This window comes from Pediculus humanus, genomic scaffold (genome assembly GCF_000006295.1).
Source record: "Pediculus humanus corporis 1103172107480 genomic scaffold, whole genome shotgun sequence".
In the NCBI taxonomy this organism is placed as follows: domain Eukaryota; kingdom Metazoa; phylum Arthropoda; class Insecta; order Psocodea; family Pediculidae; genus Pediculus; species Pediculus humanus.
In genome coordinates, this window is record NW_002987097.1 from 8,899 (window position 1) to 33,032 (window position 24,134).

The 24,134-nt window shown below is 37.8% G+C and overlaps 3 protein-coding genes across 3 annotated transcripts; 2 read left to right on the plus strand and 1 right to left on the minus strand.

The window, feature by feature from the left end:
* Positions 1-5,176: 5,176 nt before the first annotated feature.
* Positions 5,177-11,390, plus strand: Phum_PHUM134580 (Paired box protein Pax-7, putative; the record flags this gene model as incomplete). Its single annotated transcript, XM_002424480.1, has 7 exons — positions 5,177-5,243; positions 5,330-5,502; positions 6,517-6,647; positions 7,375-7,481; positions 10,393-10,592; positions 10,659-10,815; positions 10,906-11,390. The coding sequence occupies 7 exons, from the start codon at positions 5,177-5,179 to the stop codon at positions 11,388-11,390; spliced, it is 1,320 nt and encodes a 439-aa protein (XP_002424525.1).
* An 846-nt stretch (positions 11,391-12,236) lies between these two features.
* On the plus strand, positions 12,237-20,376 carry Phum_PHUM134590 (endonuclease/reverse transcriptase, putative; the record flags this gene model as incomplete). Its single annotated transcript, XM_002424481.1, has 5 exons — positions 12,237-12,294; positions 12,453-12,882; positions 12,975-14,177; positions 14,237-14,561; positions 19,648-20,376. The coding sequence occupies 5 exons, from the start codon at positions 12,237-12,239 to the stop codon at positions 20,374-20,376; spliced, it is 2,745 nt and encodes a 914-aa protein (XP_002424526.1).
* Positions 20,377-22,113: 1,737 nt separating this feature from the next.
* On the minus strand, positions 22,114-23,920 carry Phum_PHUM134600 (uncharacterized protein; the record flags this gene model as incomplete). Its single annotated transcript, XM_002424482.1, has 6 exons — positions 22,114-22,217; positions 22,294-22,523; positions 22,603-22,721; positions 22,791-22,985; positions 23,140-23,378; positions 23,848-23,920. The coding sequence occupies 6 exons, from the start codon at positions 23,918-23,920 to the stop codon at positions 22,114-22,116; spliced, it is 960 nt and encodes a 319-aa protein (XP_002424527.1).
* Positions 23,921-24,134: the final 214 nt, after the last annotated feature.

Below are 24,134 nucleotides of genomic sequence, written 5' to 3' on the forward strand. Positions count from 1 at the left end.
ATTATTATTATTGCGAAAATCATTCGTTGAATTTCTTCCCCTCACGGAAAATTAATTTTTTCACTCGTTCTATTATCACATGGGTTATCATCATATAATGATAAATTATTATTATTATTATTATAAAACACACCTGGATTTTTTTTAATGTATAATAACAATTACAATTTCGACAGAAGGTTAATCGAAAACCAAAAAAAAAATTTTCCATATGAAAAATGAGAAAAAAAAATTATTTCTGGATGTCTCTGAATTTCCGGTTTATGTATAAAAAATTGGGATTAAGATTAATTGGGGGGATTTTTTTTAAGGATTGATCATAGACCACCTGGATCATTCGTTCGTTCCTACGTCTGTTTGTCCTTATTTATTAATTTTTTTTTTATACGACGGAAATTTAATTTTTTTTTTCCAGAACGTTCGATTTAATTACTTTCATAACTAAAATAAATAAATAAATATTTTAAAGTATTTTTTTTTGTTTTGTTGGTATTATTGCGAAACGAAAAAAAAAAACATAAAATATGTGATTGTATTGAAGGTTATACCTTTAATAAAAAAAAAAAATTAATTACATAATTTTTATTTTATTTTCCTTATTGGAAATGCGTAAAAAATAATAATAAAACAATCATCAATAATATTTACGTAAAAAATAAATTTATTTATTTATTTAAATATTTATTTATTTCCGGTACGTAATAGTAATAAATAAATAAATAAATAAATAATAAAAATAAAAACGATAGTTAAACAAAGAAAACGATATTGGAATTTTTTCTATATATAAAAAAAAAACAAGTAACAGGAGGAGGGAAAAATGTAGCCACGCCCACATGTTTTTTTATTGGTTATTTTTTAACCAATTAAAATTTTTTATTTTATTTGAAAATATCTTTAATAAAAAAAAAATTTTTTTTTTTCTTTTTTAATGGAAAATATTAATTGATTTAAAACGTGGACATTATTATTATTATTATTTTCCGCGCGCATTTTTTTTCCTTTTCTTTCTCACAATTGTTTTGTGATCTCCGTCGTTTCGTGATTTATTAAAAAAAAAAAAATTCGAAATCGAACGGTTTGTTTTATTATTATTATTATTATTATTATTATTATTTCTTTGCCGATCTCCAGAGAGAAAAAAAAAACGATTAAAAAAGAAAAATTTAATAGCCAAATATTTAATTATGAAATAATAAACGGTGGCAGACAAACAATTCCCCTCGAGGCGTGGCCATCGTGGAATCAGCTAACATATTTCGTAGCCACTCTGTCTTTGGTGCCACTAAAAAAAAAAAAATTCTCATTTCGTGTCGAAACAAAGAATGTTAAACAAAAAACGACACGCAAAAAAAAAAAAAAATTCGCTTTTGTCTTTCATTTTTTTATGCCTGTACCTACCTTTGACGGTTTTTCTTTTCTTAAATTTAAGGTTCGGAAAATTTACCCAGTTTTTAATTTATTTATTAAAAAATACAATTAGTTTATTATTATCATCATTTAATTAATTTTTCGCGTAAGAAAAAATACACGTCTCGGCATCTTTTTTTTTTTTTATTTTACCCCCCCTTTTAATAAAACAACTTTTTTTCAAACGTCAGTTTAAATAAAATAAGGTATATGAAAAAAAAAAAAAAGTAGAGGGGAAAAGCCCCCGTCCGTTCGTCCATTAAGTTTTTTTTTTAATAATATTTTATTTCTGCCAGCGATTTTCTATGGTGTCAGAAGTTTCACAGTAAAATTTAGTTCTAGTTCCACTGCGTTTCGGTAAAGTTGCATTCATTTTTAAAAAACACATTTATTTATTTATTATTATTATTATTATTTATGTTTTTAATTTATTTTTTTCTATTGTGAATTTTTTTTTAAAAGTTTTTTATTTGCATTTATTATTATTATTATTATCATACCATATCCGGTTATTATTTTATCGTGATAACGTTTTTTTTTTTATGTGTTATTTAATATTTATATAAATTATGTTATAAAAAAAATTTTTTTTCTTATTTTATAATAATAATAATACTCGTTGTTAAAACAAAAGAAAAAAGTGGTAAGAAATTAATTTTTTTTTTTTTTGGTATCGAGTCGTGGGAATAGGCAAAAACTTTTTTTTTTAAAATTATTAACTTATTAATAAATTATTATTATTATTAATGTACGGTTGAAGGGGGTCGTAATCGTATAAAATAATTTTCATTTCATTTTTCCGAAACAAATTTTTTTTTATTATTCGTTGTTTTTCAACTTACCCTTTTGTCTTAACTCACCTCATTTTCCCCCCTCCTTCTCCCCCACACAAACACGTAAAATTTGTTGTTTGGACGTTTGTTAATAATTACCCCCCTTTCCCCGTATTAAATTTAAATTTAAAAAAAAAGAAATCGCGGGGATAAATGATAACGCTAAATTCCCAAGAGGGTTTCATTTGTTTTTTTTATTATTAATTTTCCCCCTTTAATTCTTCTGCCACGTTAAATTTTATTCCGTAGTCGTTAAATTAAATTTGAAGAAGTTCGCGAAACATCAAATAAAAATTTTGGAAAACTTAAAATTTTTTAAATTTTAAAAAAACTCGTCGTGTAATTTTTTTTTATATATTTAAATGTTGTTGTTTGTAGTTGTTTGTATTTGTTTTTTGTTTGTTTGTTTGTTTCTAAAAAATTTTACAAACTTAAAAGAACCGTCGCTACTTACAAAAAAACTTCGGTTGATCATTGTCTTTGTTTAAACAACAAAAATATTTTCTCATCATTTAACCGTTAAAAACCGTTAAAAATAAAATAAAAAATTTAATCTTTTTAAAGTACCTAAAATAAAATTTAAAATAAGAAAAAGAAAAAAAAACAAATTTAACCTTTTAACCTTTCGAAAAAAAAAATAAAAAATATTTTCGATGATTGTGTCACGCAAAAAAAAAATTTTAATCGATTTTTCCCCAAGTTTTTTTCACGTTACCAGAATATTATCGATAAATAAATCACAGAAAAAATTATTACTATTATTATTATTATTATTATTATTATCGTTTTCCAGATGGGGGGATAGTACCTTAAATGTACCTCAAATTTAAATTCATTTCAAAAAAAAAAAAAAAATCACAAAAATAATTAATTACGATTTATCCGGAGTAAATTTTTATTTTTTTGTTTAGTACCAACATTTGAAATTAAATTTAAAAAAAAAATTATTATTAAAATGATAATGATAATGATTTTATTTTAAAACTAAGGAGAATAAGAATAAGAAAAAGAAGGATGAGGATGAAGATGAGAATGAGTACGAGGATGAGGGGGAAAAAAAATAAAATTATTATTATTATTATTATTATTATTTTAGTTGACCGACGGCTCAAAGGTATAGAAAAACCGGAGACCGCCATTAATCATCATCATCATCATCATCATCATCATCGTTCCCTTCGGTAGAATTTTTTAAATTATTTTTTCAAAACGTGGATACCAACCGGTGGCACCCGTTTCTGCCACCTTTTCAAATCTATTTTTCATTTCTTTTTCGAGATGCCACAATTAATAACTTTTTTTTTTGTTTCGAGTTTTCTGACCGGTCAAATTGAAAATTTTTCGTTATTAGGTTCGTAACCGAAAAAAAAAAATTTTGTTAATTTAAAAAAAGGCGCGCAATAATTTTAAATTTTTTTTTCTCCCCCTTTCTAACTTCCTTCCGCTTGTTGTTGTTTTTGTTTTTTGACATTCTTTAAAAAATTCATTCGTAAACCCTCCCTTATCGTGTGACGTCATTAAAAAAATTTTTCTTTGAATATATTACCACCGATACAAAAAAATTTTTTTTTAATAAAATAATTAAAGTTGGCAAAACTGTTTTTTTTTTTTACCCCCCTTTCGATGAAATATGATGATGATCGTGATGATTACGATTATTTTATATAAAAAAATTTTCCGATTTTATTTTTTTTCTCGAATTTTCCGCCGTCAAAAAATTAATAAAAAAATTATGTTGGCATCACTGAGTATAAATTAATCCGTCGTGTTAACAAATTTTCCAAAAATAAATTAAAAATGTTCACGACGTAATTTTTCTTCTTCTTATTTTTTTACGGTAAATAATTACTTATTGAAAATTTTTATTAATAATAATAATAATAATAAATTTATTTTTAATTTATCGGTTAAATTAATAAATTAAAATCGAAAGTTAATAAATTAGAAAAAAAAAAAAAAACTTTCTAATTTTTAATAACCGAAATGTCGCAAAAAAAAAAAATTTTTTTTTTAATATGTCGACGACGTAATATTAATAATAATAATAACTAATAATAATTTTTTTTTTGTTTTCCTTATTGTCGGGGTTGTCAGTCTGATTTTAATTATAATTATTATTATTATTATTATTATTATTAATTTTTCATTTAAAAAAAAAAAAATTTCATTTTGTCGTTTGAACACAAAAAATATTAAAAAAAAATTTTCTTAATTTTTTCTATAACGTTACCAAAATCCGTCAAAATGATGTATTAAGTTTTTGACCTTAAAATTTGACCCTAAAAATATATAATAATAATGATAATAACATTAATAATAATAATAATTATTATTATTATTATTATTGACTTTTTTTTTTTTAATAAATATTTTCAGGTATTTCGATACCGTCGGTTTAATAATTTTTTTGTTTCCCCGATGAAAAAAATTTCTCAACAGGATTAATAATAAATTTTTCTTTTTTTTTTCATCGGGTTCCCCATGATGGAGGTCCCGATCCTGCCCTTTTCTCCCCCTTCCCGATTTATAAAAAATTTTTCGCCTTTTTTTTCTTCAATTATTATTATTAAAAATATTTGAACAAAAATAAATACCTTTCAAATTACAATTTAAAAAAAATTAATAATAATAATATTAATAATAATTTAACGTGTCACTAGAATTATCAAAAAATTATTAATAATAATAATAATTATTATTATTTTTAAAAGTGATGTTGAAATCGTTGGCGACGACGACGATGATGATGATGCTGATGCTGTTGCTCCTCCATTCGTTGACTTCGTTCATTGTGTAAATAATAATAATAATAATAATAATGATAATGATGATAACGATAACGAATATAATAAAAAATTGTAATGAAAATTAAAAGAAAAAGAAAGAAAAAAAACAATTTAAGATTGAAATGAAAAAAGGTGGCTTTTAGTAAAATGACAGTAACCAATTTGGACTGTGAAATGATGCGGCCTTCGTGTTTTACTGGTTATCCATTTCAAGGTACGTGTATAATATATACCTTAATTTTTTTTTATTTATCCATATTCCTAATTACCCACCCCTTTATTAATTAAATTTTTTTTTAGGACAAGGCCGTGTTAATCAACTCGGCGGAGTTTTTATTAACGGTCGTCCACTTCCAAATCAAATAAGATTAAAAATTGTTGAAATGGCCGGTGCCGGTATACGTCCCTGCGTTATTTCCCGCCAATTAAGAGTTTCTCACGGATGCGTATCAAAAATATTAAATAGGTACCAGGTAAGACAAATTAATTTTTAAATAAATAAATTTTTTTATTATCGATTATCATTATTATTATTATTTTTACACTAATAAAACGTTAATAAATTAAATGTTAATTAATTAATTAATTAACTTTTTAATGTGACGTTTATAATATTTTTAAATAATTATATATACGTACCTTTAATAAATTTATATAATTAACAAAAAAATAAATTATTTTAACAAATTAATATTATATATATATATATATATTCTTTTCTCTCTCTCTGATGATTATCAAAGCATAAAAAAAATGGCGTTAATTATTTTTTCAACGTTTTTTATTTATTTATTTAATTTAATTACTCGCGGTTAATCGTTAATTATAATTTCAACAACAAAAAAATATATTTTAAAACGTACTTAAAAAGTTTTTTATTTGATTAAAGTAGTGATGACGTAATAATTAAATAATCGTTAATAAAAAACATTTGTATTCCATTTTTGGTAAAGTAAATTCGAACGATCGAACGTTTTTCGTTAAATTTTTATATTTTTGAATATTGATCGATGATTTATCCAATATCTATTGATTAATTATTGATTTTTTAAAACGTTATTCACGATTTTTAATTCTAATTAAAAGAAAAATTCTATAAAATTAATTTTTTATTTGATTAGAGTAGTGATGACGTAATAATTAAATAATCGTTAAAAAATTTAAATTTTATTCGTGAAAAGTGAATTCGAACGATCGAACGTTATTTCGTTAAATTTTTATTTATATTTTTAAATTTTTACGTATTTATTGATAATTTATCGAATATCTATTGATTAATTATTGATTTTTTTAACGTTATTTATTAGTTTTAATTACAAGTTAATAAAATTCGATTATATTAATGAAAAATTTATGTTTTTATAAATTTTAACGGTTTCATATGTAAATTTTTTCGGTTTGATTTTTTGTGCGCGCTCGTGTGTTTGAAAAAAACGTTTTAAACGATGATGACAAATTTATCTTATTAAATTGAATATTTAATTTAGGAAACTGGAAGTATTAGACCTGGAGTTATTGGAGGTTCGAAACCTAGAGTTGCAACTCCAGAAGTCGAAAAGAGAATCGAAGACTATAAAAGAGAAAATCCAGGGATTTTTTCTTGGGAAATTCGAGACAGGTAAATATAATAACGTTAAAGGAAAAAAAAAAAAATTCTCACAGGGGCTACCGTTTACGACATCGTACCTTGTACATCAAACCTTAACTCACCTTTTCACTAATTAACAGTCTAATGATTTGCTACCACCTTTTTCTCCTTCTCCTTCTTCATCTATTCGATTCACTGTTAAACCATAAAATTATTTTTATTCCATTCATTTGCTATTATTATTATTATTATTATTATTATTATTATTATTATTATCGTTGTTGTTCTTCATTTCTTTGTGTTTCGCTCAAATAAACTTTAAGTCTATTAAATATCATCATCATCATCATCATCATCATTATCGTCATCGTCATCATCATCATCATCATCTCTTCTTTTTTTTTTCTTATTCGTCATGTTGCTTTTATTTTGTTCCATGGACATTTTCAATAAATCGGTGTCTTATTGATGTTCATAATAAAACTCGAAAGCAATAAATATAAAAAAAAAAAAAAAAATTAATTTCGTAACGTTGCCTTTTCGTTTACGTGCCTCATCAGTCAGGTACATACCTGACATTTTTTATTTTATTTGTGTATTTTACACAAGTAGCTCGGAAACTACTACAAAAAAAAACTAAATTTATTTATTTATTTATTTTTTTTTCTTTATCTTTTACCAAATGATAATAATCCGTTTCTCTCTATCCATAATTTTTTCTAGAATTTTCTAATTTCGATTACGTTTTTCTTTCTAGATTAATTAAAGAAGGGATTTGCGATAGGAGTTCGGTACCATCCGTAAGTGCTATTTCTCGTCTTTTAAGAGGAAGAGACGGAGAAGATGACAGAAAAATTAACGATGGTAAGTCGTTATATTATCATTATTATTATTATCATCATCATCATCATCATGGCTTCGTTTTTCGGACCGAGTCTTTTCTTAATTTCGGATAAATTTAAGTTAAATTAAAAAATTTTTTTTTCGTTTTTGTTTTCGGCATTAAGGCTATATAATAATAAACCGTTATTACGTGTGTCGGCCATTTTGTAAACGTTTTTCTTTTTATGAGAATTTCGTGGTAGCAGAATATCAAAATGATTTTTGTTTTTCTTTCATTTAGTCGACGAGAAAAGCATTTTAGTAGTGATAATAATAATAATAATAATAATAATTTTTATTAAATCGATTCGAAATTTTTTGCAAAAAAAAAAAAGGGAATTGTGAGGAAAGAAAGGAAGGAATAGAAGGGTGGGGAGAGGATGGCGGGGGGGGGGTTGAGAAACAAAAACAAGGACAAGAACACAACCTGAAATACCAAAAAATTAATCATCTATGACATTATTGTCTTTCTTTTTTTTTTTTTTTTTTTTTTTTTTTTTCACACTCGACCATATTTTTTTTTACGATCAGGACCCCGATTTTATTATTTGGGGGCCTGTCAAGGATTTTTTTTTTCTTTTCCTTCCTTCTTTGCTTGTCTTTTTCTATTCCGATTTTAATTTGGTCTGGGTTGTCAATCAGACATTTTTTTTTTTTTTTTTGCCTTCGCGTCTGAAGAAAAAAAAAAAAATTTTCTGTCGTTTAGAATCCGTAACAAAATGATTTTACCTTTTTTTGTTCAGACTCAAATTTCCGTATTTTTTTCTAAGTAAATTGTTTTGACAAACTGTCTTAACTGTCTTATAAACAATTTTTTTTTTTTGGATTACTTATTAGATAAAAAAGAGAGAGAGAGAGGAATGAGGGGAGGGGGGAAAGAGAGAGAGAAACGTTACACTCAATTTCAATCAAACAAAAAAAAAAAAAAAAAAGTTGTCGAATAGGAAAAAAAAAAAAGTCGGTTTAAATTGCAAAAAAAAAAAAAAAAAAAAAACAAAAATTATATCGAGAGTAAGTTAAAGAGTTAAAAGATGCAAAAAAAAAAAAAGATTGGAAACAATGGGAAAAAAAAAAGCTATTTAGACAACAAAGGAAAAAGAAACTTATAAAAAGGTCGTAAAAACAAGGCACAAAGTCGGTGGATTCCTTTGAGATAAAGAAGGAAGTGAAAATGCCGCTGGGTTCACGTTTAGGGCATTTATACCTGACACGGTCTACCTACTCTCTTTTTAATTAGAAGAAGAAAAAATACGTGCGAAATGTCACGGGTGGAAGGGAATACGCGTGCGTTTGTCGGTTGTTCTTTATTCTATTTTTTTTTTTTTTTTTATGTTATTTAGACTTGCAAAAAAGAAAAAACATTAAAAAAAGAAAATTAAAAAATGAAGAGAAAAAAAAAATTGATGAGTCCCCCTCCCCTTTTTATTTGCTACCATCGTACCTGATTATTTAATTTTTTTTTTTTTTTAAATTTTTTCGTCGTTACCCCCCAAAAAAAACAATTTATTTATATTAATAACGCGAGTTTTTTTCTTTTATTCCGAGAAGTAAAAAATAGTATTATTATTATTATTATCGTCATTTATAAATAAATAAATTTAAACGTTAATAAAAAAAAAAAAAAATAAGAAAAAATAAAAAATAAAAATAAATGAAAAAAAAAGAATTTTTTTAAACGTTAATAAAAATTACAATGAGAGACGAAAAAAGATTTAAAAAGTTACGTCATTTGTTTAAAAAATGAATAAATAAATAAATTGTTTAAATAAATATATTTTTTTTTATTACTCTCTCTCTCTCTCTCTCGGTTTAGAATACGACAAAAAAAAAAGTTGACGTATTACGATCATGTATGACAATAATAATAAATACGAAAACAAAAAACAAAAATAAATAAATAAATGAACCGGAGTAAAAACGATATATCGTCGATATATCGATAAATTCAATTACTCGAATCGAATTATAAAAAATCCACGATTCGAGGGAGAATAGAAAGACAAAAAAAAAATTTTTTTTTTATCTTTCTTTTATTGTCTTTCATCGTTTCAATAAAGAAATAAAATCATCGTGTCTCTCTCTCCCTCCCCTCCCCCCTTCTCCCTCTCTCACTTCCTTCTCTTAATTCATACGCGTTTATTATTATTATTATTATTATTATTGCTGTCGTCGTTATTTTTGCTGTTATTTTTAAAAATAAAAAAAAAAAAATTGTCGCAAAGAAAAGAAATGCGAGAGAGAGAGAGAGAGAAAGAGAGAAATTTTTTTCTTTGTCTTTTGCCGCTCACCCATCGAATTAATTGTTGTCGCAGATTATTCCTTCCCCCCTTTCTACCTTTTCTCCCCACCCCACGTCGACCGTCTCTCGTCCCGCCCACTTCGCTTCCCTCTCCTCGCAACTTCCCTTCCACCTTCGCTTTTTTTTTTTTAAAAAAAAACCCTCCCCCCTTCCTCCCTCCCCTCTTCTACCGGAAAGGTTTTTTTTTCTACTTTTACGTTCCGGTTTTTTTAATTTCTTCTGCTTTTTTTTGATCACGTGACGATGACGGATTATTGTTATTATTTTGTTAAAGAGAATCGGCAGCTGTCGAAGTTTTTTTTATTTTATTTTTATTTAAAAAAATTTTTTTCTTTTTTTTTGTGTTTTAATTTAATTCGTCTATTTTAGAAAAAGAGAGAGAGAAAAAGAGAGAGAGAGAAGGACAAATTATTTCGCTTTGTAAATAAATAAATAAAAAAAGAAAAAAAATTTATTTTAGTCAGTTAATGACTTTTTTTAAATCCGACGCTTTCGAAAATAATACATAAACTGTCGCAAAATTTTTTTACACTTTGCCACCGTGTAAGTTTTATTTACAATTACGAATCGAATGTTATGAAATCCCATTTATAGGTTGTAAAAATTCAGATAATTCTGATTGCGAATCCGAACCTGGAATTCCATTGAAAAGAAAACAAAGAAGATCTCGAACGACTTTCACTGCATTACAATTAGACGAATTAGAAAAAGCATTCGAAAGAACTCAATATCCGGATATATATACGAGAGAAGAATTGGCACAAAGGACTAAATTAACGGAAGCAAGAATTCAGGTACGGTTATGATAAAAATTCATATTCGAAAGAACAAAAATAAATAAATAAATGTTTATGTTTTAGGTATGGTTCAGCAACAGAAGAGCCAGATTAAGAAAACAATTATCTAGTTCCACGAGTTCTTACGGTTCCGTAGGATTAGGAATGGGTTATTCTTCTACGAACACGACCACGAGTTCTTACATGCTTCCGGAATCGAATTTTCCAACAACTTCTCAAGGTACACGCACACGTACACGATACCAATTTACATTTAAATTTAAAGAATTATTTAATGTTGACCGAGGGGGGGCGGGGGTTTCCATTTCAGAACAACACACTCACACGACTAATTTGTACAAAGACTCGAATTATCAAAGTTTAATGATAAACGGTCCGAACGGAAACGGATCCGGAAATCCATATTATTCGGGACTCATATCATCGGCACATCACAATTCGCCGAGTTATCCCACCGGAGCGACGACCATCACATCGCCTCAAACAGGTGGCAACGTACCGGCGGCAGGAAATCCCGAAACGGAAGATCATTCAACGAATCATCAAAATCCAGCATCATCCTCGACCATCGACATGAGCCTTAGCGGAAGTTCACAGGGATGCCATATAGGATCCCACGTTTGGTCTCCGGGATTGCCGACGTCGATGAGAAGTGCCTCCCCTCACGGGTGCCAACATATAAATCAGATCTCATCGAACGTTCTCTCCCCTTCTCCTGCTTCGAATTTAAATCAACCCGTGCTACACTCTGGCGGGAGTTTTACGCACTACCAGCCTTTTCACTCCTGGTATTGAATGACAAAAAAAGAAAAATTTTTTTTTCAGTTTTTATTTTATTTTTTTTTGTGAGAGTGTGTGAAGAAAAAGTGAAACGAATTTTGTTTTGCTTTTATATAAACTTTAATTTTATTTTATATTATGTAATAATAATAATGATGATGATGATGATAATAATATTAATATTAATAATAATAATGTGTTATATTTTAAATGTATGATATAATTTAATTTAGTTTAATTCTCTTGTATATTATTATTATTATTATTATTATTATTATTTATTAGTACGATAATGATAAATAAATATTAATTTTTTTTTTTATGAAACGTAAAATTGTAAAATTAAATTAAATGATTAAATTTATAATAAAAGTTTTATTATTAAAATTTTTTCTCATCATTATTATTATTACAAATTAATCTAAAGTCGAAGACACCAAAAAAAAAGGATAAAATTAAAAAAGTTTTAAGGATAAAATTTAAAAAGGATAAAAAGTTTTGGTATTTAAGAAATTTTTACTGCCGTGTCATTGAGAAGTTAAGGGAGAAAACAAAGCAGCTAAAGCGGCAGATCTAGCAACCAAACTGACGGAGGCGGTTAGGTCAATGGAGGTTACGGCAACTCCTGCGCTCCCTGTTCGGAGGCCGGCCGTCAGGCCGTACGCCCTGCACGGTGACCATTCGGCCCATTCGTACGCCCATTCGGTGGGGATCCGAAACCAGGAACACGGGGGGAAACGGGGGCTCCGCCGGTAGTTTCTCGTGAGCATGGCGAGGTTTCTCCAGGTTAATTTTAATAGGTGCAAGGGGGCACAAGACCTCTTGCTTAACCTGATAGGGACGTGGGGCGTCGAGATCGCGATGATATCAAAGCCTCACGTCGTTCCGTGGGGGGAGGGGGTTGTCGCGCCGGTACTTGGTTCGTATCCGAGGATGGCGTGGCCGCGATCTTCTTCTCGAGCTCGGCGCCGGGTCCGAGACGTCGAGAATTGTCCCGCGGAGTCGACTACGTTATCGCAGGCTGAAGAAACTCGGTCCTGGTTTCGGTATACGCGTTGCCAAATCGTCCGCTGCGAGCATTCGAAGACCTGTTGCGAGCGATTGCGAGGGAGCTGGACAGGTTCGGGAACTCGCGTCCGATTCTCATGTCCGGGGACTTCAACGCGAAACACACATCGTGGTCAGGGTACGCAACTAACGCGCGCGGCCGATTAATAAGACAATGGTTAGACGAGCGTCATCTCATCGTGTGGAACGCCAAAGGCGTCAAGACGTGCGTGCGGTCCACCGGCGGGTCCACGATCGATCTCACGATTTCATCCGGTTCGACGGCGGCGCGGGTCTCCGACTGGGAGGTCATTTCCAACTTCGAGTCCCTCAGCAATCACGCCTACATGGCGTTCTCGTTCGGGGATCCTCGGAGCTCGGGGGGGGGGGCAGTCTCCTCACCGGAGGAGTCCTCGCCCCGGTGGAGTCTGAGGTCGTTCGACAACGAACGGCTCGCCAAGTGTCTCGCGGCCCGACAAGGCGAAATGCACACGATATGGCGCGGAGAGTTCGGGACGACTTAAGACGGATCTCGGACTCCTGCATGAAGAGAATCGGCTCGCGCTCGACGACTCGGAAACGGCCGAAGTACTGGTGGACGGACGAGATAGGAGAATTGTGGAAGGAGTCCTGTCTCCCACGTTGCCGGTTCGTCGGCAAAAAAAGGCAACTGATCAAACAGGGAGGACGCTACGAGGACATCGCGAACAACGACGAGCTCGCGCGTTTTAAGGCGGAGTGGAGGGCTACCCGGATCCGGGCCCGACGAGCGATATGGAGTTCTAAGGAGACGTGCTGGAAAGAACTCTTGAGCGAAGCGGATTCGGATCCGTGGGGTCTCCCGTTCGGTCTCGTGACCAACAAACTGAGAGATTCGTCGGGACCGCTGACGGCCGGCATGACGGAGGAGTTTCTCGCGGAAGTAATCGCAGAGCTCTTCCCTCGCGTCGAGCCGTTCGCGTTTCCCCCGCCGGATCTCTCGCACGACGCGAACCGCGACCGCGACACCGAAGTGACGGAGGGGGAGGTTCGCCTTCTTCTCGACGCGACCTCGAAGAGACGCTCGGCTCCGGACCCGAACGGCGTGCATTACCACACTCTCGGCAAGTCTACCGGGGTGCTGTGTGCCCTCTACACCGCGTGTTTCCGAGAGGCGACGTTTCCGACGCCGTGGAAAGAAGCAAACTTGGTACTGCTGGACAAACCGGGTAGGGATCCGACGACGCCGAGCGCATACCGGCCGATTTGTCTTCTCGACGTGGAGGGCAAGTTGTTTGAGCGCGTGATAGCGTCCCGGATCGACGAACACTTACGATCAGAGGGAGGGAGGAACGACCTCTCTCCGAATCAGTACGGCTTCCGGGTGGCCGTTCGACGACCGACGCACTCGTCCGCGTGTGCGCCGGTATCCGGGACACGCTTCACCGGGGCGGCGTCGCGATCGTCGTCTCCATCGACATCAAAAACGCGTTCAAACGGTACCTTGGTCCGCGATAAGGGACGGGCTAACGTCGAAGTCCGTGCCAGATTATCTCGTGTCGGTGATAGGGTCCTTCCTCTCGGAGAGGAAGATCGCGTACGAGAAACTGGACGGATCGACGGGAAGGGCGGATGTGTTCTGCGGCGTGCCTCAGGGATCAATCCTAGGACCACTCCTGTGGAACATCGCCTACGACCGCGTCCTCAGCCGAACCGTTCTCTTCGAAGGCGTATCGTTGACTTGCTACGCCGACGACACTCTGCTCCTCGCGACCGGTCGCGGGTGGGCAGAGGTTCGCGAACGCGCCGAAACGGGACTTAACGCAACGGTGGAGGCCATCCGGGACACCGGTCTCCGGGTGTCTCTGCCGAAGACGGAAGCTTGCGGGTTTCATCATCCGCGAAACCCGCGTCCTCGTTACCGTGAACAACGTAAGAATCGGACTGGGTGGCTCGCTGAAATACTTGGGTTTAGTTATCGATTCCGGCCTTCACTACGGGGAACATCTGGCGCACCTCGAATCGAAGATCCGAGCCGTTAGCGCGACGTTAGGACGTCTGATGCCGAACCTGCGCAGACCGCAGGTCAGGGTCAGGCGATTATACGCGACGGTCGTTCACTCCATGGCCCTGTACGGAGCTCCGATTAAGGCCGAGTCGGTATCGGCCTAAACTCCCACTTTCGCCCATTAAACTCCCACCTTCGCCCACTAACCTCCCACATTCGCCCACTAACCTCCCACTTTCGCCCCCTCGACACCCACATTTGCCCCCTCGACACCCACTTTCGCCCCCTCGACACCCACTTTCGCCCACTAAACTCCCAATTTCGCCCCCTCGCCACCCACATTCGCCCATTACACTCCCACATTCGCCCACTAACCTCCCACTTTCGCCCCCTCGACACCCACTTTCGCCCACTAAACTCCCACATTCGCCCACTAACCTCCCACTTTCGCCCCCTCGACACCCACATTTGCCCCCTCGACACCCACTTTCGCCCCCTCGACACCCACTTTCGCCCACTAAACTCCCAATTTCGCCCCCTCGCCACCCACATTCGCCCATTACACTCCCACTTTCGCCCCCTCGACACCCACATTCGCCCACTAACCTCCCACATTCGCCCACTAACCTCCCACTTTCGCCCACTAAACTCCCACTTTCGCCCCCTCGACACCCACTTTCGCCCACTAAACTCCCACATTCGCCCACTAACCTCCCACTTTCGCCCCCTCGACACCCACTTTCGCCCACTAAACTCCCAATTTCGCCCCCTCGCCACCCACATTCGCCCATTACACTCCCACTTTCGCCCCCTCGACACCCACTTTCGCCCACTAAACTCCCACATTCGCCCACTAACCTCCCACTTTCGCCCCCTCGACACCCACATTTGCCCCCTCGACACCCACTTTCGCCCCCTCGACACCCACTTTCGCCCACTAAACTCCCAATTTCGCCCCCTCGCCACCCACATTCGCCCATTACACTCCCACTTTCGCCCCCTCGACACCCACATTTGCCCCCTCGACACCCACTTTCGCCCCCTCGACACCCACTTTCGCCCACTAAACTCCCAATTTCGCCCCCTCGCCACCCACATTCGCCCATTACACTCCCACTTTCGCCCCCTCGACACCCACATTCGCCCACTAACCTCCCACATTCGCCCACTAACCTCCCACTTTCGCCCACTAAACTCCCACTTTCGCCCCCTCGACACCCACTTTCGCCCACTAAACTCCCACATTCGCCCACTAACCTCCCACTTTCGCCCCCTCGACACCCACTTTCGCCCACTAAACTCCCAATTTCGCCCCCTCGCCACCCACATTCGCCCATTACACTCCCACTTTCGCCCCCTCGACACCCACTTTCGCCCACTAAACTCCCACATTCGCCCACTAACCTCCCACTTTCGCCCCCTCGACACCCACTTTCGCCCACTAAACTCCCAATTTCGCCCCCTCGCCACCCACATTCGCCCATTACACTCCCACTTTCGCCCCCTCGACACCCACATTCGCCCACTAACCTCCCACATTCGCCCCCTCGCCACCCACATTCGCCCATTACACTCCCACTTTCGCCCCCTCGACACCCACATTCGCCCCCTCGACACCCACTTTCGCCCACTAACCTCCCACTTTCGCCCACTAACCTCCCACTTTCGCCCCCTCGACACCCACTTTCGCCCATTACACTCCCACTTTCGCCCCCTCGACACCCACATTCGCCCCCTCGACACCCACTTTCGCCCCGTCGACACCCACTTTCGCCCACTAAACTCCCACATTCGCCCACTAACCTCCCACTTTCGCCCCCTCGACACCCACTTTCGCCCACTAAACTCCCACATTCGCCCACTAACCTCCCACTTTCGCCCCCTCGACACCCACATTCGGCCCCTCGACACCCACTTTCGCCCATTACACTCCCACTTTCGCCCCCTCGACACCCACATTCGCCCCCTCGACACCCACTTTCGCCCCGTCGACACCCACTTTCGCCCAATAAACTCCCACTTTCGCCCATTAAACTCCCACCTTCGCCCACTAAACTCCCACTTTCGCCCCCTCGATACCCGCATTCGCCCCCTCGACACCCACTTTCGCCCAATAAACTCCCACTTTCGCCCACTAAACTCCCACTTTCGCCCAATAAACTCCCACTTTCGCCCCCCCGACACCCATTTTCGCCCATTAAACTCCCTCATAGTCGTAAACTCGTTAGTCGGAGACGGCGGAGTGTTGATTCTGCGGTGCGGCCGAGGACGACGTCGAACACACAATTGCGACATGTCCCACGTGGGACTTCCATAGGCAGCGGCTGGTCGAGGTCATCGGACCCGACTTGTCGATACGCGGCTTAGTGTACGGGTTGCTCCACGGACCTCGGGAATGGTCCGCGATCTCGCGATTTTCGGAAGCGGTCCTACGGACGAAAGAAGACCGCGAACGCGAACGAGAAAAAACAGGAGTTCGGCGTCGCGCGCTCCAGGGAAGAAGAATAAAAAAGAAGGGAAACAACGGTGGCAGCGGCGGTGAAGAAGAAACCATCAACGCCCCACACTCCCTCTTCGGAGGGGTTGTGCGTAATCTGCATTTCTCCTGAGATATCAAAAAAAAAAAAGGTGCGGAGCGGCACGGCAGCGGGCGCGCGACTGCGCGAACTCCGTTCGTTGCGCCGCGTGCGCGGAGGCCGGCCGTCCGGCTAAACACCGGTTGGGCGGTCCTTCGTGCTCGGCGCCTTCGGTGAGGGGCAAAGTCATCCGTTGGGGTACTCGAGAAGAGGGGGTGTGACGCGGGGAGCTTCTCCGTGCGAGCCGAGAACGAACGGCTCTGCCCAGAGTTTAAAGTAAATATGGGGAAGTTTCATCAAGCCATTCAAGTTCAAGTTCGGCCGCGATACTTTTTTCAAATTCGGTTCGGACGCCGAGGCCTCGAGAGCTGAGCTGAGAGGCTGAGGTTTTCGTTCTGGTCGGATGGGGAAACGTGGTTCTGGTTCGCTTACGCGTCGCCAAATTGTCCCGTCAGCCAGTTTGAGAATTTCTTGCACGCGCTCGCGAGGGAGATAGGTCGGTTCGAGGGGGGGTCTCGTCCCACTCTCGTCTACGGCGACTTTAACGCGAAACACGCTTCGTGGTCGGGATACGCGAACAACGCGCGTGGCCGACTCCTCAAGGAAAGGTTCAATTCGCGTCATTTCGCCGTGCGTAACGTAAAGGGGGCGAAAACCTGCATGCTGGCCATCGGCGAGTCCGAGATCGATCTCAGGATTTCTTCCGTCGTGGCCGCAGCGTGGGTTTCCGGCTGAAAGGTCCTTTCCGATTTCGAGCCCCTAAGCAATCACGCCTACCTCGCGTTTTCGTTCGAGGCTCCTCAGAGTTCGGGGGGGCTGCCTCTCAGTCCGGCAAGCCTCACGTCGTGGTTCCGCCCCGGTGGAGCCTGCGGTCAATGGACAAAGAGTGGCTCGTCGAGAGTCTCGCCGCGGTGTCGTGGCGAAGAGCCAGTTTTGATTCGGGGGTGGAGAACACCGCCGGGATGGCGCGGAGGATCCGGGACGATTTGCATCGCATCTCGAATTCGTGCATGAGAAGGGTCGGTTCGCGGTCGAAATACTGGTGGACGGCGAGATAGGAGAGCTGTGGAAGGAGTCCTGTCTCGCCCGTAGTCGGTTCGAGGTGGAAATGGGAACTCCTCCGCCGCGAAGGAGATTACGAAGAAATCGTGACCGACGCAGTTTTGCTGAGGCTTAAAGCGGAGTGGCGGGCGTCGCGGGTTTGGGTTCGTCGAGCGATATGGAGTTCGAAGGAGGAGAGTTGGAAGGAGCTCCTGAGCGAGGTCGACGCGGACCCGTGGGGTTTTCCGTTCCGCATCGTGACCAAGAAGCTGCGGAGTTTGTCGGGGCCGCTGACGGCCGGCATGACGGAGGAGTTTCTCGCCGAAGTCGTCGCGGAGCTCTTTCCTCGCGTCGCGCCCTACGCGTTTTCTCCGGCGGACTTCGCCTTCGATCGTGAACGCTACCGAGTCACCCAGGAGGAGATTCGCATCCTCCTCGACGCGGCCTCCAAGAAGCGCTCGGCTCCGAGCCCGTACGGAGTGCATTGTCGGATTCTCGGCAGGTCTGTCGCGGTGATGTGTTCACGTCTTTCGTCGTTCTACACTGCGTGTTTCGAGAAGGCGTCGTTTCCGAAGCAGTGGAGGCGAGCGAACCTCGTGCTGCTCGAAAAACCGGGTAGGAACCCGTCGACGCCCGGCGCTTATCGGCCGATTTGCCTTCTCGACGTGGAGGGTAAATTGTTCGAGCGCGTCGTGGCGTCGCGGATAATCGGTCACATGGGGGAGGACAGAGGGAGGAATGACCTCTCTCCGAATCAGTACGGCTTCCGGGTGGGTCGCTCCACGATCGACGTGCTCGTTTGAGTCCGAGACGAGATCAAGGAAAGTCTGCGCCGGGGCGGAGTCGCGATCACGGTTTCTATCGACGTGAAAAACGCCCTTAATTCCGTTCCGTGCTTCGCGATAAGGGACAGACTGGTTTCGAAGTCCGTTCCGACTATCTCGTGTCGTTGATAGGGTCCTTCCTCTCGGAGAGGAAGACTTCGTACGAGAAGTCGGACGAAACGACGGAAACGACGGACGTTTTCTGCGGCGTGCCCCAGGGGTCGGTTCTCGGCCCGCTCCTCCGGAATATCGCTTACGATTGCGTCCTCATTCGGACCGTCCTCCCGAAGGTTGCTCGTGTATTTGCTACGCGGACGACGCCCTGCTCCTCACGACCGATCGCGGGTGGGCGGAGTTTCGCGATCGCGCCGAAACGGAACTTTGCGCGACGATGGAGGTCATCTGTGGCATCGGACTGCGGGTGTCTCTGCAAAAAAAAGGAAGCTTGCGGATTCCACTGTTCGAGGAATCGGCTTCCTAACGGACTGGCACTGTTGTCTGAAGGTTTGAGAATCGGGGTGAAGAGAACGCTCAGGTACCTGGAGGTCACTTTCAACTCGGGTCTCATTTTCGGGCAACACTTCGCGCTCCTCGGACCGAAGATCCGAGTCGCGAGCGCATCGTTAGGGTGAGTGATGCAAAATCTGGGTCAGGTGATTTTACGCGACGATCGTCCACTCCGTGGCCCTGTACGGAGCACCGGTGTGAGCCGAATCGGTGGCGGCATCGCGACCGCTTCGTGAGAGGGCCAACTAACTGCAAAGTGCGTCTCTGAACAAGGTGGCGACGGCGTACAGGGACGTCGCGGCGGAGGTGGCTTGCCTTCTGTCGGGCACTCCCCCGCTCGATCTCTTCGCGATGGAGAGATTCGTCCTCTATTCGACGACGGAAGAAAACGTTACGGCGGCGAAATCGTTGTCGCCCTGGGCCCCCGAGTGGGGGACTGGGTGGGGCAGGGTCACGGAAACTTGACCTATCGTCTCGCTCAGATTCTCACGGATCACGGCGTGTTCGGCAGAGAGGAGACGACGGAGTGTTGTTTCTGCTGCGCGCCCGAGGACGACGTCGAGCACACGGTCGCGGAATGTCCCTCGTGGAACGAACACAGGCAGCGGCTTGTCGGCGTCATCGGACCCGACCGGTCGATCCACGGCCTCGTGGACGCGTTGCTTCGCGGACCCCGGAAATGGTCCGCGATTTCGCGATTTTCAAGGGTGATCCTGCGGGCAAAAGAGGATCACAAATGCGAGGGCGAAAAGTCCGGAATTTGTCGTCGTATGTTCCGGGCGAGTAGGGTTAGGCTAAGAGAAGGAAAAATCCCGCTGATGAGGAAGAAGAGGAAGAGGAGGAGGATGAAGGAACTGTTCCGAACCATCGTCATCAGCCCAGGGAGAGGAAACGTCGTCGTCGGAAGGAGAAGGAAGACGAAGACGAGGATGCAGATGACGACGACGATGTCTTCGATTAGCGAGGTGCGACGACGAACGAAAGCTTCGTCGTCGGTGAGTCTTCTTTCCAACCTCTAGGAGATCGGCGGTCCCGGTCGATCTCCTCTATTTGTCTTACCCCCTCCCCCTTTTACTCCTTATAACCCGTTAGGAGAGAATGCGGTCACCAAACGTTTTCACTTTCTTCTTTAACTTACCCTTATTCAGGTGACGAAGTTTTAGTCTGAATCCTCCCTCCCGTCCGCATTCTCTGGAAGCAGGCAAGCTTTCCGTACCCATTCCCCCTCAGCGAAGGACCGGAGAACGCTTCTGAAAGGGATTGTCGAACGTTCTGGGAGATGCGTTCTTATCTTCGAGGTGACGGCGGAACGGAGATTAGGGCGCATCTCCCTCAAAGAGAATCCTGTGGAACGGTAACGTTCTGGCTTACCGGAGAGGGGAGACTGAAATGTAGGTTCTACTCCTACGAGCGTCTCCCCCCCTCTTCACATAAGCCACGCTATTGCGACATGCCCAGGAGTTTTAGTGGGTATGGGTTCCCGATGATAAAATTTTGATTTTTGGCGGGAATTCATTTTTTGAATTTTTTTTTACTCTTTACCTCCTTTGATCTTATGTTTGCCTAATACATTTAACATTCATCATTGATGAATAAGTTTCTTCATGACACTCCGATAATAACTGAGTATTAATGATAATTCCTCAAGGAACAAGGATGATGATTTAATTATGTTTTTTTTTTGATAAAAAAAATAACAATAAATATATCGATTGAAACATTTTTATTTATGTAAAAAAAATTTTTTTTTTTTTTATAAAACTAATAATAATAATATAGTCACAAAAAAAATAATATTATAAATTTGAGTAGTAGTAGTAGTACAATAAAACTAATAATTAATAAAGCAAACTAAAAAATTAGTTTTTTTTTTTTTTAAATAAATTATTTTAAAATAAACATTTTTTTTTCATCGTATCGAAACAGAAACAAAAAAAATTATCTTAATTAACGTACAAACGAAAATAATAATAATAATAATAATAATAGTAAAATCACATGTAACTTTTCCTTCGTTTTTTTTTTTAATTACATTCATTTGTAAAAAAAAAGGGAAAATTTATTAAAAAAATTTCTTTTTATTTTTACCGAATGACTAGAGAATAATCGAAAAAATAAAAAAATTTAAATTTATCCCATTAGTACATATAATAAATATATTTATAATTACATATATTTAAAAAATCCGTACAAAAATTATTATTATTATTATCTTTTTTTATTATAATTTTAATATTATTAATATTAATAATAATAAAGCTAATCTTTTTAAATATATAAAAAACGTATAAATAATAATAATAATAATAATGAAACCTTGATACTGGTATCAAATAATTTTTAATTCGATGACTATTTTCTTAATTTTTTTTTTTAAACATTCGAAATAATTAATCATAATAATAATCATTATTATTATTATTATTAATCTCTCCTTTTTTTTTTTGGATTGTTGCTAAAGCTTCGAATGTGAAAACAAACAAATGACTAAGACACAGCCAGATGAATAATAATAAACTTTTGCGATAAAGTTTATCATTACCCCAAGAAAGAAAGAAAGAAAAAAGAGAGAGAGAAAGAGAAAGAGAAAGAAAAGAAAATTTTAAAATTTTCTTTTTCTTTCTCTCTTTCTTCTTAAATTTAAGTTTTGATAATTTAAGAATTAAAATTAAAAAAAAAATAAATTAATATTATAAATAAATAATTATTTATCACATTAAATTTAAATTAAATAAATGAATGTATGACGTCGTTTATTAGGAAGAAGAATTTCCATTTTCCGTCGAATGATGATGGTGCCTTTGGTAAAGTGACTGAAGAGGAACGTGAAGAAGTTCTATTATTTGCGGAAAATAAGGTTCTGTGTAAAAAAAAAAAAAAAAAATTATAAATTCCCGCGTTTGATAAAAACAAACAAACAAAATTTGTACCCGTACCCGTTTCGGCGGTTATCCAACCGTGTCGTATTAAAAAATCTATAACAACCGGAGCTCCGGTTATTTTAAAATCTGGACTTTTGATTCTATTAATTGCATATTCGGCGGGTAATAATTCAAATTCGTCAACTTCTCCATCGTTGTTTGTCGGTGAAAAATCAGGAGGTAATTCTAAATCGAAAACAAATTCCGTATTCGGAAATAAACCTCTTTCCGATTCGAAATAAAACCTGATAATTTAATAAATTGATTATGATGACTTTTCGTAAAATGTTTATTAGAATCCTTCATTATAAAAAAACTACTCACGATACCGATCCGGCTGCTTTTAAATTTTTTAATAAATTTCCAGGTACTGAAGCTTCTTCATAAGCTTCCTTGATTGCTGTTTCGGTTATTCCAAATCCGATTGATAAACCACCACTGACCTAAATTACATTAATATTAATTTAACCACGAGGGAAAATTTTTTTAAAAAATGATTTAAATGATTTTACCATGTTATCCCATTTTCCAGGCCATGTTTGTTTTGTTAAAGCTCTTCTTTGTAACCAAATACAAAGACCTTTATCTGGATGTTTCACATAACCGTTTATATCGACTCCATATTTACGAATTCCAAATAGGCACATGGCTGATCTATCCATTTTTAAAAGTGGAGTGTCTGAAAATGTTTCACGAACATCATAGCACTAAAAAAAAAAAAAAAAAGATTGCATAATATTTAATTTATAAATTTTTTTCAACATCACCCACTCATATATTTATAGAATTTCACAATAAGTTTATTATTAAGAATTTTCCGTTTCGAAAAAAAAACATTTGACACATTTTTTTTTTGTTTACCTCATCTCTCCAACCTTTTAATGTTGAAAAAATATTTTTTTCTTGGCATTCTCTTAAAACTTTTTCAACATTCAATGATCTTTCATTGTAATCTCTAAATGCTGGATTTAATTCTACACAGTCTGGTTGATTAAGAAACACTTCTGGATAACTGAGCAATATTTTTGATATATCTGGCCTGATAAGACCAACTTGATGTCCTTCCACAATAAATGGTCTATAACCATTTTTGTTTAATCCTATAATAAAAAAATTTTTTTTTAATAATTACTTTTATAAATCTCATAAAAAATTTTTTATAAATATCCGTATAAATTATTTAAAACGATTTAAATGAGTTGTCGATACAAAAAAAAAAAAAAAAAAAAAAAAATTTTTTTTTAACGATAAAGAACATAATTAACTTATTTACGATTGTAAATAATATAATAAAAAATAATTTGACGTTATTATTTTTTAAACTTATTAAATAAAAAAATAATTAATGATTACAAATGAGGTCGTGAAATATAAACTTAACGATGGAAAAAAATATAAAATAAAATAAAAATTTTAAAAATTTATCGGTATTAGGCGTCAGACCTGATCAATACTTTCTCTCTCTCACTCTTTCTCTCTCTCTTTCTTTCTCCAGTTAATTTTACGAAATTTTAAAAAAAAAAAAATAATAATGATAACAATAGTATTAAATCATTTATGTCGTCTCACCAGATAAATAAAAGCAATTGAATTTTTTAGCCAATTCAAACAAAGTCGATAATTTTCTTTTACCGGAATCCATATCTCTAAGTAAAAACGTACCCTAAAAAATTATTAAAAATAATAAACATTAAATGAATGTCAAAGGAAAAGTCAACGGACAAAAGTGGTTATAACCTTTCCTTTGAGAAATAACTTACCACGTGATTATAACATCTAATTTATAACGCGAGGTGTTATAAGTGATTTTATAACCAACAATAATTAATTAATACAAATTAATAATGAAAAATAAA